Source organism: Orbicella faveolata, unplaced genomic scaffold (genome assembly GCF_042242905.1).
Source record: "Orbicella faveolata isolate gen_17 unplaced genomic scaffold, um_ofav_v1 contig_34, whole genome shotgun sequence".
In the NCBI taxonomy this organism is placed as follows: domain Eukaryota; kingdom Metazoa; phylum Cnidaria; class Anthozoa; order Scleractinia; family Merulinidae; genus Orbicella; species Orbicella faveolata.
In genome coordinates this window covers 19243634-19265215 of record NW_028301563.1, presented here as the reverse complement: position 1 = coordinate 19265215, position 21582 = coordinate 19243634, and the positions used below count along the sequence as shown (strand labels likewise).

Sequence of the window (21582 nt, the reverse complement as noted above, 5' to 3'; positions counted from 1 at the left end):
GTTTAACTCACCATCTCATATTTCACCATTGGCTGCTGAAAGGTTAGAAATAATGAAAACTGATTAGTAAGGAGTTGCTGTATGATGTGAACCAAGAAAAAAAAAATGACTATACTGAAAAGGTAAAACGACAACAGGTAATTTACATTGATCATATTGTTAGCAACTCACCAGCTTCCCTTCTTCCAGTGACTGTGGAAAAAAGAAGAAAAATGGCTGAATTTATTCAAAAATTTTCACAATAACTCCACAATTGATATATACATGTATACATGTATATCCCATGTCTTCTCTTACTTGAATAACTCCCTATTTACACTATGGTATTATGTGCATGGGTTTACTGCTCACAAACACAATTAAAACGATTGCTATTCTTCCAAAAATGTGCATTGGGCTTAATTCTCTTTCAAAAAAAGAAAACATTCAATTCCCTTAAATGCATTTGCCTTTCAATGCCTGACTCTTATCTTTCTAACATTTGTCCTTCTTGATGTATTATATTCATATTCATTAAGCCATAAGCCTCGTGAATCAATTTCTAAAAACCAGTAGAATACATAACTATGATACCAGATCATTCACGAATGAGTGCTTCTCCGTACAATTTCTCAGAATAGAGAAGATCACAAAATCCCTCTCAAGACTTGGTGTCTCAGTCTGGAATTCCATCCCATATTCAGTAGAATTACTAAGCAAATCTAAATTCCAAAATAATGTAAAGGAGCTACTTCTTTATGTGTCACAGTGTGAAGAGATGGCTATATCTTAATTGTACCCTTGTACCTTTTGCAATTTTGCTGTAAATTATTATTACTTAGCTGTCCATTACTTTTGCACATTCTTTGCTGTTTAATTTTAACTCTTGCCACCGTCTCGATTAGTTCTGGAACTAGTTAGTAGTTGACAATAATAGTTTGTACCATTAATTATTGTACAATGCGCTTTGCAAACCATAATAAATAGTGCATTTTAAAACAATATTTTGAGAAAACCATAAAGTTGAGGTTAAACTTACAGCGCACTAGCCGTCCCCCGGATGTAGACATTACATTTCCTAAAGGAGAAAGGAACATGAGGAGCTTTGCCCAAGAAAAAAATTCTCAGCAGGATGCGTAAAATGAAACCTTGGCTTGTCACAGTGAGGCGAGAGATCTGAGTTATCACACGGCCGAAATTAATTATCTTTTTTTGATCCTGTCATGCAACAAAATAAACCAGGCGCCACAATCCACGCGCGAGTCTTAATTTAAACACGAGAAGACTATGGCAATTTTCTTTCGCAAATATGCAACAAGTGAAGATGTGAAATCGAACCGACTTTTTACTTGCGGTTCTCTGATTGCTGAGCACTTTTATTGAACGCTTGCTGTTTTTGGATTCGCCGAATTTAGTCAACGGCAGAGGAAACTAAAAATAGTGACAGTAAAAGAAGAAGTGACGTTATGAAACTAAGTTTGAACGACATGGAGATAGGCTTCGTTTCTTTGTTTGTTTTCTTTAATCAGCTAAAATTTGTTAAAGCGTGCGTTAAGCATAAGTAAACTCGGTGTCGTCGGTCACATAACTTGCGTGTAACGCAAACGGTTAGTTTCCAGTACCTCGCTTGTGTCCTGGCTATTGTTTTCGGATGTCTGCAGAGGATTTGTGTACTTGCTTGTGATCGCTATTGTGTGTCAAAGGTAATTTCTTACTAACTGGGTAATATTCTACTTTGGCGGGACTTTCAAGTTTCAAAAGCATCATGTTTTTGATTTGTAACTCACTTGAAGCATCGATATGGTGGGAGACGAACCGTCGTCCTCCTCCGCGTTTAACGTTTCCAGTCTTTCAAGGGTTACAAGTTCGTCGCTTGACCCTCGAAAGCATTGGTATGTCCTTACCAAAGAAGTTTGTCGAGGTTACCCGAAGGATTTCGCCAGCAATGAAATTTTTAAGTCATTTCCAAACGAGCTTCGAAGTGTGGCTCCGCGGGAACTTCAGCCCGCCAAATCGGCGTATTCAAGCGACTTCCGAAGAACGCCAAATACAGTATATGTCGCTTCGACCTTTGGTTTAATTGCCGGACTACTACGTCAAAGCGGTCGTTCAGCTAGTGGCTTTCTGAATTCAGCTGTATTCACGCCGATTGTAAATCTCCTAAACTCCATCGCCTTGGACATGGAGCACCGCGATGCCATGGACTTCGCTTTTGGCGGGAAAGCGTGCCCAGTTATTCAAGCCTCTGAGGAACTCCAAGCAGAACTGGCGGAAAAATCACGGTCAATTGAATTCCTTGAACTCAAACTAAAAAACCTTCAGGGTCAGGTTGTTGATCTTGAAACGAGTTTAAGTGATTTTTCTTCTTCAGAGCCAACATGCTGTTCGACTCCTGTCAACTCTCGTTCACCATCATCGTGCTGCAGTTCGATCGAGGAGACAAAATGCAGCCCAGACCTCGGATCGACGACCAGAAAACGACAAGTTGTAGCCAAGTGCAAGGAAGTGCTAGATTCAATCAGTGACGTCTCTGAAAAATATAAAGAATCAATTGCTTGCGTTCTAGGAAACAGTTTTATTTATGGTGATGATGCTCAGAGAGAAAACGTGAGAAACCACATCTCGGAGGTCATAAATATTGTAATGGACTCAAAGGGGTCGAAGAAAGGCTTTTCTGAGCTTCTGTCCTCAGAAACACACGCTCGTGTTTTCCAGAGCATGAGAGTTCCGGATTGGGTGCTGTTGTATTTCAAGCTGCACACAAAGTTGCCTGATTCAGCATGGCAGACGCTGCTCAATTTGACCCAACTTGGAAAGACCGGGGTGAGTGCACTTCTGGGTAATGATGAGTGACATGAAAAGCTTTCGTTCCCTTTTTCTATTTATTGTTCTTAGTTTTGTTTGCATGCTGCTGCTTTTCATTCATTGTGATTTGCTCAATATAATGGTTATGTATTCTCCAAAAAATAAATTACCATCATTACTTTTATCAAGGCTACTTTCCAATAAAAAATGTGTGTCTAGTATAATTTATCAGTTTCACAATGTATTGAGCATTTCAATTTTACTCAGAGTGATCGCCAAAGACAACAAATCAAATATCGTAATAGCATAAGGAACTAGCTAGAAGCAAGGAAACACAAGTGACCAAATCACATATGCCAAATCGCAATTGTTTTTTTTTTGCATCTGATTGGCTGAGAGGGAAGCACGACCAACTTGACTTGATAAGAGATGACTGTATATAAGAGTTAAATTTATGCCTCCATTAATAGTTTCCTTCTATTTATCCTTAGCGATCCAGTGATACACCTTTACTTCTTTCAAAAAATGAAATCAAGGCTATAAAGAAGTTAGTATTTTCTGTTGTGCGGAAAACGCTGAAAATTGGTAGAGTCAATGATGCTGACTTTGAAGCATGCGATGTGGACCTACAATCTGTTCTTGTCTGGGCCATACGAGAACAGCGCCTTCATTGTTGTGACACTGAGGACCTGGAATTCAATGTTAAACTTGATGGCCGTCCTCTTGGTGGTGAGTGTATCAGTAACATATTTTAACTGGGTGTTTCATTTGTCTGCCTAACAGTATCTACTGCAGTATTTTTGATAAGATTGTCATTCTATGGGTTAATAATAATATGTTATGAATAGTTGGTAATAAAACTATTTATTTTTGGTATTTTGTTTTCAAGGGAAAAATCAAGTGGCTGTTGGTCTGGCCCCCATTGACTTTGCCAATAAAAGTTCTGAGAGCGCCTTGTCAGTCTACCCTATTGCTATAGGGAATTGTAAAGAGAATAGGTCAGTGACTACTGATTGTGCAATCATGAACAATTTTTTGCATTTGGATAAGAAAGTAGGCATTGAGATGTTGCTGTAAAGAAAAGAAACATTTATACATGTATTTCTCAGTCAGTTATTTAAGATGTAGTAGAAACTCTAGATAAAAAGAGTTCCCTTTCTTTCATGAGCAGCTTTAGTTGAATTTTGTGATGAATACATTTTTTTCTGTTTATTACCTTCTTTCAATTAAGGTGACGTTTAACATTTTTTATTTTTGTCCCTATTCTTATATTAGGGCAAATCTAAAGCAATTGATTAGAAATCTTAATTGCCAGAAGAATGTGATAAAAAAACATGGCATTGTTGTGGATGGAAAAAAGTACAACATCTCTTTCACAGGTACATGTAAATAGTGATTTAAACCAGACTGATGAGAAAGGGAATGAATTTTGAAATGCTGTTATTTATTTAATGGGACATTATTTGTGTTTATTTGGGAGAAAAACTACCCCTGCAAAATGAATTCCCAGTAGTCTGGGAATTCCTAGGAATTCCTAGGAATTCCTAGGAATTCCAAATTATTCCAAGACATGCAAATTATGCTTTATCCAAGACCTTGGAATTTCTGGGAATATTTGGGAATAGTGGAAGTATGACTGGGAATTATTGGGAATTCCTAGGAATTCCAAGTTATTCCAAGCCATGCAAATTATGCTTAATCCAAGACCTTGGAATTTCTGGGAATATTTGGGAATAGTGAAAAGTATGACTGGGAATTATTGGGAATTCCTAGGAACTCCTATTACTTCCCAGACTGTTTTAAAAAATGTATTTGGAATATCTAGGAGTTTTTGGGAATAGCTAAATCACATGAAATATTGCTGGAAATTTCTATAAATTTCCCAAAATGTCAAAATTAAAGATGAACTCAGTGCATGAATCAGTTTCTGTGAATTAGTAAAAATCAACACGATCATTTCTCTGTAGTTCCATACCTTTTTATTGTTGTCAAGCTCCAAGATAATTATTTCCAGACAAATGTACATTAATTCCAGTTTAAGTCTGACAACTCAACATAAAACTATAGCACTGATAATATTGCTTTTTAGATCCAACATGATTTGTTAGTGTATATGTGCCTGTATGGACCCGTAAATCAAACACCCAGAGTTTAACTGATAGAAAAATAGATGCTCTTAGATTTGATAAATAGATTAAGCAAAAAATTCTGTCATCATAAATGAATATATATTATTTACAATTTCAATAAAACCAAAAGTATATATATGCACGTATATATTTAATATAATTGTACATTCACACACATACCCATCACAGCCCACTGTTGAACAATTTTTGACTTGATCCTGTATGACTTTAGGAAAAAGAGGAAGACATCTCTCACAGATGTCATAAATGAAAAGCTCACAGTTTCCACACACTTGCTGTACATTTGTAAAACTGTACTGTGACATTCTCTAGACAAATTACCGGTAGTTTCATTTAAACAAGGATATCTTTAGCAGCCTCTCATTGTCATACAATGTCTTGAAATTAAGGCCAGAATAGCCATACAGGCATATTCTTTGGCAGAAAATGTTTTTTTCTTGGGAACCATTAGTTTCACTTTCATCAGGGGAGTCCAGTGAATGGTCATCAGTGTCAGAGTTCTCAATTTCTTCAGAGGAGTCGGAACTGAAACTTCAACATCATTATCTGAATCACTGTCTGTGGACAAATCTGAGTTGTTGTGTATTACATCAATTGGTATTTTTGTAGTCTTTTCAGGTATTGGCAACTCAATTTTATCAAATGCTTCTGTGAAACTTCAATTCTTGCATAAAGGTTCACTCCATAATCCATCAAAGTCATCCACAACATTTTTGCCAACAGCCCTCTCACTCAGGTGAGCCGAAAACTGTGAGGTGTTCTGTTCATGGTGTTGGAAATGATATCCAGGAAAAAGGGATGCAAGAGAGGGAGATGACATCAACTGGCCTGTGAAGACTGCTTTAAGCGATTTATGTGGTCGAATCTTGTAGATTTTGGTATGGGTATAGTGGGATCATCAATATGTTTCTTGTATTTCCTTGTCCTCGCGGTCACTTTAATTCATGACACAACAAAATCAAAAGAATCAAAAAGATTATGAGTTAGTGGGAAACAAATAAATAACTGACATAAATAAATGACAATGCAAATAAAAAAAACCTACATCTTGATGTATTGAAAAGACTATAGATCTCATATCATGCTAATCCTTATAAATAATTCAAAGGAAAAAATGACAAGCATCGCAAATTTATACTTGCTGCATTGTGCTGACTGGGTGTTGAAATAGATTTGGTGGACTAATACAACAAGCTTAAGCTCATTTCGCAGAATTTATCTCGTTTCCTCAGGTCGATCTGAAACCTTTTAGGTGAATTTCGGCTTTTGGGGTTTTTAAAGAGCACACAATGCATTGCTTAGTTTGATTTATAATTTACAATTATAGGTTATCATAACAGAAAATCCTTATAAAATTGGATTCCTTACCTTTGCAGTGAACTTGATTCAAGTGCCTCATGATCCTTTATCTTGACAACCGTCGGGAACAGATCAACCAGTTAAAGTACGTTCCATTTTCCTCCTTGATTTATTCGTAAAAAGTTTGTGTAGTTTTTTCCTTTTGAAGCAAGACCCATCTTTCAAAAGACCACCAAAACAGCGTGGAAAGGGAAACAGACTTGCCATCGAAAGCGACTGGTCTGGCAACCTCGTTGCCAGTCTCTCTCTCCTTCTTCTCCCGTTTCCATTCTCTCCTCAACTGATCAACTGAACCAATCACAGCACGCAAATTTTCACGTGACTATCCTTGTGACTGAACGTGACAAAGATCGCGTTATTAATTCTCTTTTGGCGCCCATCTTTGAATTCAGCGTTAACGGCTGATCGCTCGTGCGTTTTAGTAGATTTCACTTCCAAAATTTTATCAGAATGGTTTTCGCTGCGGTCCTCTGACCAGAAGAAAACAGCGTGAGTGTCATTAACGAGAAACAAGTTATTCTTGGCGAAGATTTGGAGTTAAAAGAAAGTCTTACTGTGGATGTTTCAACGGGGAAGAATTCAAAGGACAGATTAGCCGTATACAAAATTATTTGGTGAGTAATCGAATTCAAGTAACCTTATATTATACAAAGTAAATTCTTGTATTTAGACAAAAGCTTTTGAATGAACTTTATCATCACGAATCATACACGAGTGGATCACTCAGTCATGGCATGAAATGAATTCTGGCTAAAGCAAAGTTGAAACAATTTAGGTTGCCCAGTGTGCGTGCCTAAACAATTTGATTTGCGAGTAACAAGTTTCTCTCGCCTCACTTGTTCAAACGAAATAAATATAGCAGTTCTCTCTGATCCCAGTCAAAGTTCTTGACAAAAACTCCAACGAGGCAGCCAGTGTGCATGAGTTTGATATGTCTCCTGTGTGTTTCAGCCTGACTGTATGGCAATCCGTGTTGATCTTCAATTTTTGTCCATCCGTATATTCTTTTGTGTTTACTCTATTATTTAAATGTCCCTTAAATGTTTTAAGTGTCTTTTTTAGTATTTCTAATGTCTAAATTTGGCTAAAAACCGTGATATACACAGTGTATCCTCCAATTCAAGAGTTGTTGATACACTTATAGAGGAAGGAAAACCTTGATTTAATCTACTGTAAGCTCAAGATTTATGTAACATATTTATCAATAGTATACAAGCACCTTCCATTATCAAGTCTTCTCTTTTAACATTTCAACCAGCTTACAGTCAGGTCTTAATTAGCTGCGTGTATTAAACTGTGAGCACATAAATATTTGGATCTCAGTCTTACAGTAACTCATATATATCGCAATGTACTGTATTTTTTTAATTTTGTTTTAGGTGTCATACAACAAAGATGAAGATGAAGAGGCCAGCTGTTGACAGCATAATTAGAGGGCAACAAAAGAAGCTGCGGAAACAAAAGAAATAACTGAACAGCAGCTAAGTTTGCCCAAACTCAGCCTTTTTTAATTTTAAGGATTGTTTCAGTTTTGTTCTTATAACTGATTCCTTACATTCATGAAAATCCAGATTTGTTCCACATAATAACAATAATTTAAGCTAAAATCTTGTGTATGGAAAATTGTTGGATTTGTAAACCAAAAAAGTAAGTAAATTATCTGAAAAAGTTCTCTTTTTATCAAACATGTAAAAGTTTGACCTTCATATCTGTTTTCAGTTTTACTTTTAATTCTTGGTGTAATAAAAAAGAAACAGGATAATTATTCTAATGACTTATGTTTAAATTCATGAAAGCCAATGTAATAAACCATTGATTTAAAGCCTGTTTGATGTGGTATCAGTGACTTTATTTGTTATTTTAATGCTGGGCATTAATCATCAAAATTTTGTCTGGCCTACAAATGATACAAAATTCCCAGTTTTTCTCAGATTTTCCAAAAAATTCCAACCTATTCTCAAAAAATCCTACAAATTCCAAGTTATTCCCAGAAATTCCTAGGAATTTTTGAGAATTTTAAGGAATTTTCAAGGTGAGTATATTTCAGTTGGAATTCCTAGGAATTCCTAGGAATTCCAAGTTAGCTCTGTGTAAACTTGGAATTCCTAGGAATTCCTAGGAATTCCGAGTCCGAATTACCGTGAAAATTCACACCTTAGATTCCTAGGAATTCCTAGGAATTTTTTCCTAGGAATTCCTAGGAATTCTTAAAGTTATCTCACAAGGGTAAGTTAAAGCTATCTCATAATTTTTTACAGGGATCAATTAATTGTGCAAAAAAAGCGATGGCAAATACTGTTTGATAATTACCTTAATATTTATGGCACTGTTCAGTACCTTTAGTAACATTTTGCTGTTGTTCTAAATATCATAACAATCCTGCCATTAAATAGGGTTATATCAACATTAATACCACTGGTTCATAAGGAAATTGGACAAACTTATACAGTATGTGAAATGGTCCTTGGATATTGTTTTGCCTCATTAGCATGTGTTATGAATTGTTTCCCCTTATATGACCTTAAGTGACTCTGGACTACAAGGCTTTGCTGCTTCTCCTAAACAAAAAAGACGATGAGGATTTCCTCCTTGGTGGCAAGGGCTATGGAGTGCAGTGTTGTGCATTTTGTGATGCAATAAGGGTAAGGTTTTATATATTTACATGTAGTTTGATGGTAACTACATTAATTAACACTTACTTGAATTGTAAACTGCATTTTAGTATAGGGTTCAGTGACTATCTGTCTCAATCATGTCAGTTATAAATTAGTACTATTATCATCAATAAAATACTTTTATTTTTGCAATCCTAGTAAACACTGAATGTTAAGACAAGGAAAATAGATATCATTATCTAGTAGCTCTTTAGCTCTTTGTGGAAAAATTTTATGTTTTTTCCAGCATTCTAAATGAGGTCAATATTTCTATTGTCCATAACTTTATTTTAGGCTTGCACTTGCCATGAAGTTGCTGTGGATGAGACATGCCTGGATTGTTTAAGATCAAAAGCTAACATTGGAAGGTGAGGGTGTTGTGAGCACAACTGACTGGTAAATATAAAATAATGGAAATTTCCAGGTTCAACGTAAGCCACTGAGTGTGTATTTTTGCTCTTTTTCAGGGGTATAGGCCTTCGGGATGATCTCAATTTTCTTCTGGAGGAAGACTTGAGCAGCATAAATCTTTGCTCTCTACATTGTGAGATGCGAAATTGTGAGCAGCTTCTAGGCTCATTGGGTTTGTTTGCCTATCGAGTTGGAACCCTGGACAAGTTGAATGGTGCCTTGTCTGATTATGGGCCTGAAAACTGTAGAGGTTTTCCTAGGGTAACAGTTAAAGAACGGAAAGGACAACAAACAGCAATAGAGAGACAAAATATACATGTTGCATCTTTTTCAGGTACTGTCATCAGTCCTTTAATCTATTGTTCATCACCAATGTAATGCTGTCAGGAATATGCCAAATGAATGAACCCATTTACAGAGTGAACATAATTTATAACTTTGTGAACATAATTGCATACAGTCTTAGGAAACAACTTTTTCAATTTTCACTCCGATTGCAATGTGAAGGTCATGGAGTAGTATACATACTTGTGCCATTTTATGACACTGATGCAAGTTTGGTGGTCGGTATTTAAAGTCAAGGTAAATTCTTTATCAGGTTCGATGGAGAGAGAAGTTCTTAAAAACTTTGAAGAAATTGTAGCAAGGTCACTCCCCCTTGAGAAAGTTGCCCATTACTATGAGGAATGTTCTGGAGCTGCAAGAGACGTTCTGCTAAACTATGTCACCTTTTTTGAACAGAGGATATCGGTGGGTTAACTCATACATGTAGCAAGATTTTAAATATCTTACGTTACTGAGCAGAATTTAATGCTTTATATCATTTTAATACACATAATTTCATGTTGGGTTGAGATGACTTGTAAGGGAATAAATAATTATGTTTTACAATAAAAACTTACAATGTAATTAACAATGTCCTTATTTGTAGTTTGTAGATGAGATACTCGACCGGGGAACCTTTGTTAGAGACTATGGTGTGCGCAAGAAACAATTGACCTCGATGACACAAAAGGTGAAAGGACATCTCAACAAAGCTCATTAGCTTACTATATTTATAAATTGTTCACTTAATAATTTTTTATTTACTCATCAGCCTACAGTTCAGTCAAGGCTTCTTTGCCTAAATTTTCAAGTTTCTCATTTCATTTGTAATCAAATTGAATTTCCCTCATGCTTGACCACCTATGTCTTGGATTACTCCTACCTATTTGATGTTTGTTTACCCTGGGAAACTATTATTTTAAGGTTTCCTTACCAGTTGGGATTCTTAATATAGTTGAACCTCCTGTAAGCCACCACCCAAAATGTGAAGCCTAGGTGGTCGCTTATGGTAGGTGGTCGCTTATGAGAGCTTAGACCATAATGGGTCAAAAGTTTTCCTCATTAGAATATGATAACTGCCGAGACTTAACCCATGAACGAATGCCGATGCAATGTTTTATTCATGTGAAAGTCAATTTCGAGAAAAACATCTGGTTCTTCCCATTGAGAAATTGAGATAATGCTACAACACCTTATCCAATTTATGCTCTACTATCTGTCAAATGGTTGCCTACCGGAGGTTAAAAACAAAGGAAAATTTCAAACTTTTAGCTCTAAAAGTAGTCGCACTCACTAAAAAGAGGTTTCAAATATACCGATTTGACTTGGAAACTTTTGGTATTTTGGAAAACTGGTCGCTGAGGAGAGGTGATTGCTTACGAGAGGTGGTCGCAACCAGAGTTTGGACTGTAGTTTATGTTACATTTGAAATATTTGTTTATTTATTTACGGTGGCCCCAATTAGCACATTTAATAGTGCTAAATACATTTGACACTTAAATAAAGTTATTATTATAATTATTTAAAGTAAATTTCACACATTGTAATCTTGATGTAAATCCTTTATGCAAGAACCTTTACCCACATAAAGTCATCTGTCTCTCAACCCAAGGCTATGAATGGCTGGAAACAAACATAATCAGGGAAACCTTGGGTTGCTCCAGGCTACAACAAATTGGTCCATTATATTCCCATTAAATGCTTACACTGACAATCTGTTGGATTCTTTCTGTTTTTGGCTGTAAGAACTTAAAGTGTTCTTGGAGAACCTAAAGGAGAACTGGATTAAAAGACAAAAAGAAGTCGAAGAAAGATTCCTGGAGCTGGAAGAACAGTGTGGCAATAAGGAACCCCTACCCAAGAAGAGGAAAAGAGGGAAGAAGAAAAAACTCATGGAAGACCACACTGATCCCTTCGCAAATTATGCAGCCCAACTTCAAATTGAATTTTTTGTCAAGGTAAACTTGTAGCTAACTTTGACATGCAAGTAGGTTGCATACACTCAATTGAGTCATTCACTTATAAAAATGCCTGACTGGAAAATCAGTGTTGTTCAATAACCAACATTGTCAACTGAAAGATTAGCAGTTTTATTTGTGAAGAAACAAAAAGTTTAACTGCAGCAGTTGTAACTTTATTTGACTAATACTTAACTGATGAAAGAATGAAGGATGCGAATACAGCCATAACACTACTGGAAAAATTAGCTGAAAAAATTTCAGGCTCTAAATGGGATTCGAAACCATGACCTTTGCATTACTGTTGCAATGCTCTACCAACTGAGCTGTCAAAGCCACATGAGAGCGGTCGTGTGTGGGTTGGGCCCTATATGTTCAGTGGACGTAATACTCAGCTGAAATTTTTTCATGTCATTTTTCCAGTAGTGTTATGGTTGCATTCGCATCCTTCATTCTTTCATTATTTAATTGCTACTGTTGGACATCAATTACCATGTAATACTTGTCAGGTTTGCTGTGATTGGAGGGAAATTGCCCACACAATGCGTGACAGAGTGTTTGAAGACCATGAAGAGCAATTGATTGATATCCATGATGTGAAGGTATTATTTTTTATATTGAAAACAATTATTATTCTCTTACGAAGCTGTTGTGGCCATAGCCCTTGGTCCATATACACACTTGCTTAAACTTTTCTTGAGTTTGTTTGAATTAACTGAAAATGGTAGGATATCACCTTTATGAACTAAGTTATTCAATACATACAGTGGTTTAAGTCCATTTTTGTTTTAAGCATTGCATCTAGACTTGACAGGTATGAAACTGGTTTGTGCAGAAATATTCAGGAATGATCAGTTACTCTTACTAAATCCAACAAGGTTAATAGGCTGATAGAAAATAATTTCAACCATAGCTTTTCTACACTGGAATGCTAAAGCTGTATGTTACTGTCAAAAACTACATGCTTTTCTGTAGTGTCAAAATTATTGTGTATACAGTTAAAAATTTTACAGGTAGAGAGGGTTACCCATCTTTGATAATTTAATTTCTTATTACATTCTTGTTTTCTTTTGCTATACTCTCTAGTGCAAGGAGTGGGGCTTTTTGTTGAAAATGCTATTTGGACTACACCTTGGCACTGGTGATTATGGGCACCTTGTCATAGATCACAGTGCTATGCTCCTACGGCACTTTAGGTCCTTCTATAAATATTCTGGCCAAGGATTCGAGGCTTCTCACAAGCTACACAGACAATTGTATTCTAAGGCAACAAATCATGATTCATCTGGACCTGGCCAGTCATGTGAGTTACAAGATACTGTATTATTATCATCATCCTTGTCGTCATTATCATAACTGTTATCAGTATTAATTATAGTTATTTTACTTATTATAGTCCAGTCACACTAGTTTCAGTCACTTTTATTTCTGAATACTCCCTAGAGTGTCTGTTGAGGCCATAATGATATAGAATCAAGTTTAAATGAAAGTAAAATAAGTTGTAATATCAAATAAATTGGGTTTGAAAACATTTTCTCTTCCTATAGTGAATCAAATTCTCACGCATTGGTATGCAACCATGCTGCTGTCGTTGAGATATTCATTCCAACAAGCTGAAAATTGCATTATGGCCAGTAAGTATTAAAAACCGAATTATGTGCCATGGATATTTTGTAATACTACATCAATAGATTAACTCCTTGTGTGCATTTTACACATGGAGATAAAAGGAAACCAAGTAAATAAACACTGAATTTAATTACACGTATATCTTAATGCAAAGTTTGTGACATAATTGTGTAACATTAGCATTTGCTAGCATGCAATGTTAATTCGAAACAGGTATGGTTTTCACTCCCTCAAGCACTATCTTTTCTTTTGTTTTTTGTTTTTTTTTCATTCTTAGGAAAGAAAACATTTACCTACCGTGGATGTGGCTGGAAAAGTGCTGGTCATGAAATGAGATCTTGGACAGGAGCTATGAAAACTTGGGTTCAAGTAATCAATAATTTATTTGAGCAAATGTTTGGAAGTGACTTCCTTACATACTGCTATGATAAAGACCATGGCACTAGGGTCGAGGACACGGTGACATCCAGTATTTTAGAATACTGCCATGATCACTGGGAAAGTCAGTATGGTGTCCACATCAGTCCACAGCCACCACAAGATCTTTCTGGTAAGTGTCACCCAGTAGCTACCACCTTGGTTTCAGATACTGACATGCTGACTGAGCCAACCCCACTGCAAGATCTTTCTGGTAAGTGTCACCCAATAGCTACCAACTTGGATTTAGATTCTGCCATGCTGAATGAGCCAGCCCCAATACTCATTCCAGAATCTGAACCAGCTAAATGTAACTTGGAGTCTGTCACTTCTCATTCATCTCCTCAACTAAAAGCTGCAGTTGTCATTGAGGATCAAGGTGAGACCATCCTGTCACAGCAAACTGCCTTGCAAGTTGCTATGGCCAAAGCTAGCACAAGAGGTGAAGAAGCCGCTCTACACAGTTTACTTCCACCTCTGGCATCAAAATTTCCCTTAGCACTCCAGCCAGTTTATGGTAAAACCTCGAATGCAGATCCCTTCTCATTAACAGAGCGTCCCTGTAAAAGTGACATCGAGATGGCTCAGAAAGTTCTGCTTGATGCTAAAAAAGCAGGCATGAATCCTACTGGTATTGACATTGAAGGCAAGGGTCAGTTTTCTGAGAGTGCCCTCTGTATCCTAAAACGCTTCTGCACATTAGCTGACACTACTCGCAAAGTGTCTGCAGAAGCTAACTGGCTTTCAAAAATGAAATGCTCACCTGAAGATCTTGTACGATTACAAGATGCCCTTTGGCATCATCCAACAAACCACCCAATACTAAAGTACGGTAAGAAGGGATTGGATTCCACGTCATTTTCTGATCTTGTTGAGGAACGATATATCGATAGCTTTGTCATTGATATATGCATCGGTAAGTTTTTGGATGACGCCAGAGAAAATGGCAAGAATGACACTGTGTACTTTCCCACAGAATTTTATGATTGGATGAGCTGCAACGACAAGAATTTCCAGCAGCTGCAATTAAATGAAACAACAAAGCACCTCTCAAACATCGATGATTTGCAGCAAATTCTAGTGCCAGTTTACATGCCTAACCATTGGGGCTTAATCTTTGTTGATTTAGCCCAGAAAGAGATGTACTTTGATGATGGCCTGCAGTCAGCAGTTCCTACCATGTCCCTTCCATCAGTCAAGTTGTCATTAGAGTTACTCTCTGAAATGTACCCACACCATCCACTTTTTCAAACAAGGTTTTGGAAAAACTATCCAAGGTTTCGGCGCTTTGGTATGCCATCTCAGGCACCGGTTAACTCAAAAATGATCGGCATTGGAAGCTGTGGGATTGGTGTGATCATGGCTGCAAGGGATATGATTCAGAATGGGTCTTCATGCATCAACAACTTCCTGTGGAGATTTTCTGATATGGATCAACACAGGAAAACTTTAATGTTGCAGATCCTTGACTGGAGTACTCCATAGAACCAAGGTGTCCTACACTACTATTCTTCCTGTCTTGGCTAGCCAGTCACATGTAGACTCTGGTTATTTGAAGGCAGAAAATCTTCATTTAGCTAGTTCTGCCTCTCTTGGGTAGTCAGTCCTATGTAGGCTGTTGTTATCTGAAAGCAGAACTTCTATTATTCATTTTTCTTTTTTTTTTTTTTTTCTACCCAGTTCTGTCTCCCTTGGGTAGTCAGTCCTATTTAGACTGTTGTTATCTGAAGAACAGAACTTTTATTTTCACCTAGTTCTGTCTCTCTTGGGTAGTCAGTCCTATTTGGTCTGTTGTTATCTGAAGAACAGAACTTTTATTTTATTTTATTATTATTTGCTTAGTTTTTAATTATTTATTAACTTTTGTTAATTTTTTTGATGATTTTATTTTATTTTTTTCTTTTCTTTTTTATTGATACTCATTTCTTTCATTTATTTTGACCCAGTTCTGTCTCTCTTGGGTAGTCAGTCCTGTTTGGGCTGTTGTTATCTGAAGAACAGAACTTTTACCTCATTTTAGTATTCATTTATTTTTAATTCTATTATTATTATTATTATTGTTTTATTATTATTTTTTTTGTTTATTTTTTTTTTGGACCCAGTTCTGTCTCTCTTGGGTAGTCATCCTGTTTGGGCTGTTGTTATCTGAAGACAAAGACCTGTTTTTGTTTTTTCCTTATCCCCCCACTGTTTTTCCACCTCATGGTCCGTACCTTGTCGTGGTGAGGTGGCTTGTGTGCCTCAGTGACCTGTTTGAAGCAAATCCAGTGAAAGATACAGTTTCTTGATATACTAAATCAATTGAAAGGTAGAGGCCAGACTAAAACGGACCATCCTTTCTTAAATGCCTTCGAGTAAATTTCAGACAGATTTTAATCAGTTGGAATTCTATATGCCCTGGTCTGAAGTGGACCTATTTATAACATCCGACAATCACTTCAAACCATTAACCTGATAAGAGGATACCAAGGCCTTTTTATAAGAGATGTCAGAATTGAAGCCTGGAATACCTGGCATAATAGACCCAAACAGAAGGAGGTATGATAGTTTTTTTCTGCTTTCCCTTTCACAAACATTTAATGTTCTGTTTGTTTAATTTATAACAATATTGTGATTTCTTACTCTGTATTGTTTCTATCGAGCAGTTTGTTATACTTGGGCTGTTGTTATTTAAGGGCATCATCGTCATCATCACTATCATCATCATCATCATCATCATCATCATCATCATTTCTTTTAACCCAGTTCTGTCTCTCTTGGGTAGTCAGTCCCATTTGCATGGGCTGTTGTTATCTGAAGAACAGAACTTTTCTTTATTTTATTTTATTTTTTTTACCCAGTTCTGTCTCTCTTGGGTAGTCAGTCCCATTTGTATGGGCTGTTGTTATCTGAAGAACAGAACTTTTCTTTATTTTATTTTATTTTTTTTACCCAGTTCTGTCTCTCTTGGGTAGTCAGTCCTGGTTTTTGGGCTGTTGTTATCTGAAGAACAGAACTTTTATTTTATTTTATTATTATTATTTTTTTTTTATCCAGTTCTGTCTCTCTTGGGTAGTCAGTCCTGGTTTTGGGGCTGTTGTTATCTGAAGAACAGAACTTTTATTTTATTTTATTATTTTATTTTCTTTCCCCAGTTCTGTCTCTCTTGGGTAGTCAGTCCTGGTTTTGGGGCTGTTGTTATCTGTTATTATTACTATTATTTTATTTTCTTTCCTCAGTTCTGTCTCTCCTGGTCAGAACCTGTTACATGCAGCACTCTTTAGTTTTATAATTTAACATTTTGTGTCCATTTCAGTCATTTTAATAATGTGGCAACTCTTTTAGGTCGCAAAGCAATGCAAAGTTGGCTGTTGTTAGCAAGAGTACTTATGAGGTATGAGAGCTGTTGGTATATACTTAAAGTTTTATTTTTGACAGACAAATGTTCCCTTAATCTTAAATTGTGTGGAATCCGGTAGAAGGAGACTGCTCCTTTCTGGATAGGTATTTTCAATCAAACTTGCACTTTCGAAACATAAAATCTGAGTGTCAACTTTCCGTGGTTATTGCTCGAAAACAGTTCATGCCACCAGATGACCCCAAACTCTCTGGTTGCTCTTCCTTCACCAGGTCCGACAACCATTTGAACTGGACGAAAAGTTGGCCGTCCCACGTCTTGCTCTCTCTTTGGCTGCCTCTAGTGCTTCTCTAGCATTTTGCGGTTCGTGTCTTTCCTCTACCTCCTTGTTTCGCAGGTAAGTCTTCTTAAGGTTTAAAGGAATGGCACTTTGTTGACCGAGGGCAGGTTACAGTATCATTCAGGTCGTGGTCTCTGTATTGGAACACATTGAACTTTTCCCTCCAAACGGGGAGACGTAGGTGCCTCTTTTCTCTGCCGCTGTTATAAATGCATTTGGCATGTTAGCTAACAAAATTTGGACGTACTCTTCCAGTACATAGTACCTTTCAACGCGACTCCATTTCCCTTAAACAAATATAGATATTGTACAACGCTATATTCATCATTTTCTCTGGTAACATCATTGGTTCTTGAGAACAAAACAATTTACCGCTTCAATCCTATTCGCTAGTTTGGAAGTTTCTCAGTCAAGAGAAGTAAGATAATGATAGTAAAACGTAGTCACTCTATTGCCACAGAAATTTTGCGATTCTGTTATAAAGATTGGAGAAACAGAGGGGAAGTAAATGCAAGCATACTGACCGGCGGCCTTTGGATGTACCGGTAGACAGCAACTAATACTGTCCACAATGCCACTTATCCCCTGTTTGTAGCTTGAAGACCTTCACCCTCTTCTAATCCTTGAAGGTAGCCGTATGACTTCCTGACCATTGTAAAACGGCAGAAATGTCACCGAATGCGCATCGATATGATGTTTTGCCTTTCTGTGTCGAAATAACGCAGTAGTGGTATTAAATTCGGACGGACAAATCGTAGCGCGTTTTAAAAACAGCCACAGAAACAGCCATGTTTGCAAGAATGGTGAGAATCTCTGCGACTTAAAAACCTTGTAATAGCTTTTCATCATGCTTTTCATTAACTTATTTACACATAGGCTTGCTGTGATAGAACAAAGCTCTTTCAACAATGATCAATCGGTGAATAGCTGAATAGTGTGTGAAATAGGGGATGGTTTTCCGGCAAATATAGCTGCTTCCTGAGTTCTTTTTGCTCCACCAATCGTATACATTTAATATCCATTACACGTGCTTGCCAAACGCTTTCCGTCTCTCACTTTGGAAAGATCGCCCGTGAAATCAATTTTTCAACGATAGCTGTGAATAGTTTTTCATCTTGCAAATAACCGGTTCTTCCACTTATTGCTTCGTAAATTTTTAGCGTATTCATCCTTAATGGCTCGAAACAAACGGAAAACGATCAAAGATCCAGAAAAGTTGAAGAAAATTCGGAAAGAAGCAAAGAAAAGGTGGAGACAAAAGAAGGCTCAAGAAAAAGCTTTGAAAGCAGCGGCAGCCATCGCCGGCAACTCGGCAACTATTGGCAAAAAGGAAGAACAAGTGGTTAGGTCTGTGCGAGAAGTAGCGGAGCAGAAGGTTGAAGAAAAAACCATGAAAACAGCGGCAGCCATCGCCGGTAACTCAGGAACTATTGGTAGAAAAGAAGATCGAGTAGTAACGTCTGTGCGAGAAGTAGCGGAGCAGAAACGTGGCGAACCTGCTAACCCGCCGCGAAGACGAGTCGACGTCCAACACCACGTTAAAGAGATCAATCCCTCGTTAGTCGTGCGGACAGAAAAATTTCTTGGATCAGGAACATTTGGAAACTGTTATCTCGCTTATTACCGAGATCTGCTTGTGGCTGTAAAAGAGTTCAAGTCTGTGAAAAAGTGGAGCACTAACGACCTCAAAAAAGAAGTACGCCAGGAAGCGAGAATGATCAGCTACCTCGGAGATCACAGTGGCGTGCCTTTGCTATTTGGTGTAATAACTAAGAGCGAGCCGCTTCGGCTTATTACAAAGTTTCATGGCCGAAAACATAGAAGCCTGACCTTGTCCAGTGCCACTAGAAAAAAAAAATTATCTGGACAAACCTGGTTGGCTCGGTGTGTTAACAAAAATCATCGAAGCGCTCATGCACATACATTCGTGCGGTATCCTGCACAACGATTTGAAAGCGAACAACGTCCTGCTCGAGGAACGAGAGAACGGGTCAGTAAACCCGATAATTATAGATTTTGGCAAAGCACGCTTTGCGTCTGATACAAAGCCTGCGGTGGCTGTAACAATTTCCAAAAGAGAGGAGTACCAGAAGCGCTACCCTCATATTGCGCCCGAAATCGTGTGTGGAACTGGGATGCAAAGCTATAAATCAGACACATTTTCATTTGGAAGAATCGCCCTTGCTGTACTGGATTTGCTACCCACAGCAACTGCTCGATCAATTAAGATGGCCAAATCGGCTTTAAACGATGATCCTGAACAGCGTCCCTCGTTAAAGGAACTGCTTAGCGTCCTTTAAAGATTTGTCAATTGAAGTAAAGAAACTCAGTCGTTCTCAAATAGTTAAACAGGCCAGTATGAAGTAATTTTGTAAATATGTCTTATAGTGCCCTCGTTAGTTCACGTTTTCCTTTTTAGATGAAGAACCTCATATTGAAAATGTTACCGCTGGAATAGTGATATTTACGGATTATCTGTGTTTCTCTTCAAAAACTGTGCTTTCAGTTTAGTGTTGCGAATAGAGAATCATCACGTTACTATTAAGTTTTTTCGATGAGCAATGAAAGTACTGTTTCCGGTTATTTAGAATTCGACTTGTAAAGATATATATTCTTTTTTATCAGAGAGCGACATGCTTTTAATACCACTAGTTGTACATGTCTCCGAGGAACAGCGGCATTAACTAATTATTAAAAGTGTTTTTAGAGAGTAAATAATACGTGGTTTATGAGAGTTTTATCCAGTGACACCAACGCCGCGAAGACAAACGTGACCAAAATTTCTCCTCGCAACATACAGTTACAGCCACGCGTGTTGATGTCTGGAAACCATTTGTTTTCATGTCATGAGATACTTAATTAAATTGGTTCGTGTTTCTTTCGGCATGTGAATTCAATTAAATATGAGGAAAAAACAAAGCTTACTCTGACACTTTCACAGAATTTAAGCTTTAGCACTCACTCTGCAAATGCTCGAAATAGCTAGGGATTTCAAGGTTTAACGCTTAAGCTTATATGTAATCATATCCTTACGTGTTTTTTATGAAGTAAATTTGAGGGTTATAAACTTACCTCTCCTACCAAAAAAATTGTTGAATGATGGTATTTTGCAACCAAAATGAAATATAAAATAAGCTTAAGCTTTTAAATGATTATACACTTAAGCTTAATCTTCTACAAAACGGTGAAATAAAACTTGGGAGTTAAACCCACTGACAACTTATAAAACTGGTTTTAAAGTTTTCATAGCTTCGCCCTAATACAAAGCTTATGTTTGCAAATAACTGAGAAAATAACTCCAAACATTCGCCAAAGTGTGCTTCTGAAAGCAACCGCACAACTCATGTCGTCATCACAAAGAAAAATGTCACTGTCTCCCTGCCTCTGCTGGTGGCGACACGAAGTCGACGCGAATTCAGCACGAAGTCCAACACGACAAAAATGGGCCGGTTCGCGTCAGATGAGATCCGGGCCTGGGTCTGGGGACGTTGTCCGCAACCAGGAGCATATCCTGCTGAAACTTATTTTAGGGAATTCTTAAACGTGAAGAGAGAAAAAGAGAAAACAATTGTACTCACCTCACAAGTGGCTCGTCATCGATCCAACTGAAATTTTACAGTGCAAGCTGTATCTCTGAGTCAATGGCGGGAAATTTTCGCCGTTTACCACGATTTCCCGCGGATTTTTTCCGCGCAAATTTCTGCAACGGGCGGGGGAGGGAGGAGACATTTCCGGTGGTTTCAAGAAGCTTATTTCACTTCATTCTACGCGTGAACGATATTACTTATTACTTACTTACTCTTCTTTTGTTAGGGGATATTTATTATTTTTCGACCTCTTGTTTTAACTTGTTTTTAGAACATTTAGGCTACATAACATCCCTCTTTTTGCAACACAGTTCGACCTTAAATGTTGTTTTTATTAACTTCTGTCATAACTGAGTTGAGATGAAAACATGCTATTAATTGTTTCACTTAGATTGTTTGTTTCATTTTTGTTTTCTTTATATCGGATTACTTTCAGCAAGGTAAACCAAGCAAAACTTAAAATTGCTATATTCCGTAAATTCTTTGTTAAAGCAAGGTCACTAAGAATAAATAACACCGGAGCTCCGCTTTTAGGCTTGGCTAAATCTATATATTACACGGTTAGAAAATCACTGCGTTACGAAGCGGAAATAAAGGTAACAAATGGAAGCTGACTTTATTGAGGGCCGGCG

The 21582-nt window shown here is 37.3% G+C and overlaps 1 protein-coding gene, 4 long non-coding RNA genes and 1 pseudogene across 5 annotated transcripts in view; 4 read left to right on the top strand and 2 right to left on the bottom strand.

Annotated features, from left to right (window-relative positions):
• LOC149105157 (uncharacterized) overlaps positions 1 to 21582 on the bottom strand; it is a 254926-nt gene that overhangs the window by 112967 nt on the left and 120377 nt on the right. The window lies entirely within an intron of this gene.
• On the top strand, positions 1551 to 15464 carry LOC149105167 (uncharacterized). The gene is made up of 14 exons (XM_089271375.1): positions 1551 to 2802; positions 3276 to 3513; positions 3674 to 3782; positions 4060 to 4163; positions 8820 to 8935; positions 9242 to 9315; positions 9415 to 9619; positions 10328 to 10373; positions 11429 to 11640; positions 12150 to 12242; positions 12727 to 12943; positions 13188 to 13280; positions 13364 to 13378; positions 13547 to 15464. Exons 1-14 carry the CDS (start codon positions 1780 to 1782, stop codon positions 15169 to 15171), a joined length of 4170 nt encoding a protein of 1389 aa, XP_089127501.1. The 5' UTR covers positions 1551 to 1779; the 3' UTR covers positions 15172 to 15464.
• On the bottom strand, positions 4741 to 6442 carry LOC149105169 (uncharacterized). The gene is made up of 2 exons (XR_016201349.1): positions 6303 to 6442; positions 4741 to 5869 (listed from the first exon to the last, which is right to left on the bottom strand). It is a non-coding gene; the product is annotated as an uncharacterized LOC149105169 (long non-coding RNA).
• On the top strand, positions 6772 to 8118 carry LOC149105168 (uncharacterized). Its single transcript, XR_016201351.1, has 2 exons — positions 6772 to 6907; positions 7673 to 8118. It is a non-coding gene; the product is annotated as an uncharacterized LOC149105168 (long non-coding RNA).
• Positions 15621 to 17529, top strand: LOC149105166 (uncharacterized). Its single transcript, XR_016201337.1, has 3 exons — positions 15621 to 16224; positions 17011 to 17059; positions 17296 to 17529. It is a non-coding gene; the product is annotated as an uncharacterized LOC149105166 (long non-coding RNA).
• On the top strand, positions 18524 to 20081 carry LOC149105165 (testis-specific serine/threonine-protein kinase 4-like; annotated as a pseudogene).

What these genes read in the sequence shown, in the direction of transcription:
- LOC149105167 (XM_089271375.1), top strand. Translation starts at nt 1,780, where the DNA reads ATGGTGGGAGACGAACCGTCGTCCTCCTCCGCGTTTAACGTTTCCAGT. An exon ending in TGACCTCGATGACACAAAAG is followed by an intron (nt 10,374 to 11,428) that starts GTGAAAGGACAT and finishes TTTGGCTGTAAG; the next exon opens with AACTTAAAGTGTTCTTGGAG. An exon ending in AAATTGAATTTTTTGTCAAG is followed by an intron (nt 11,641 to 12,149) that starts GTAAACTTGTAG and finishes AATACTTGTCAG; the next exon opens with GTTTGCTGTGATTGGAGGGA.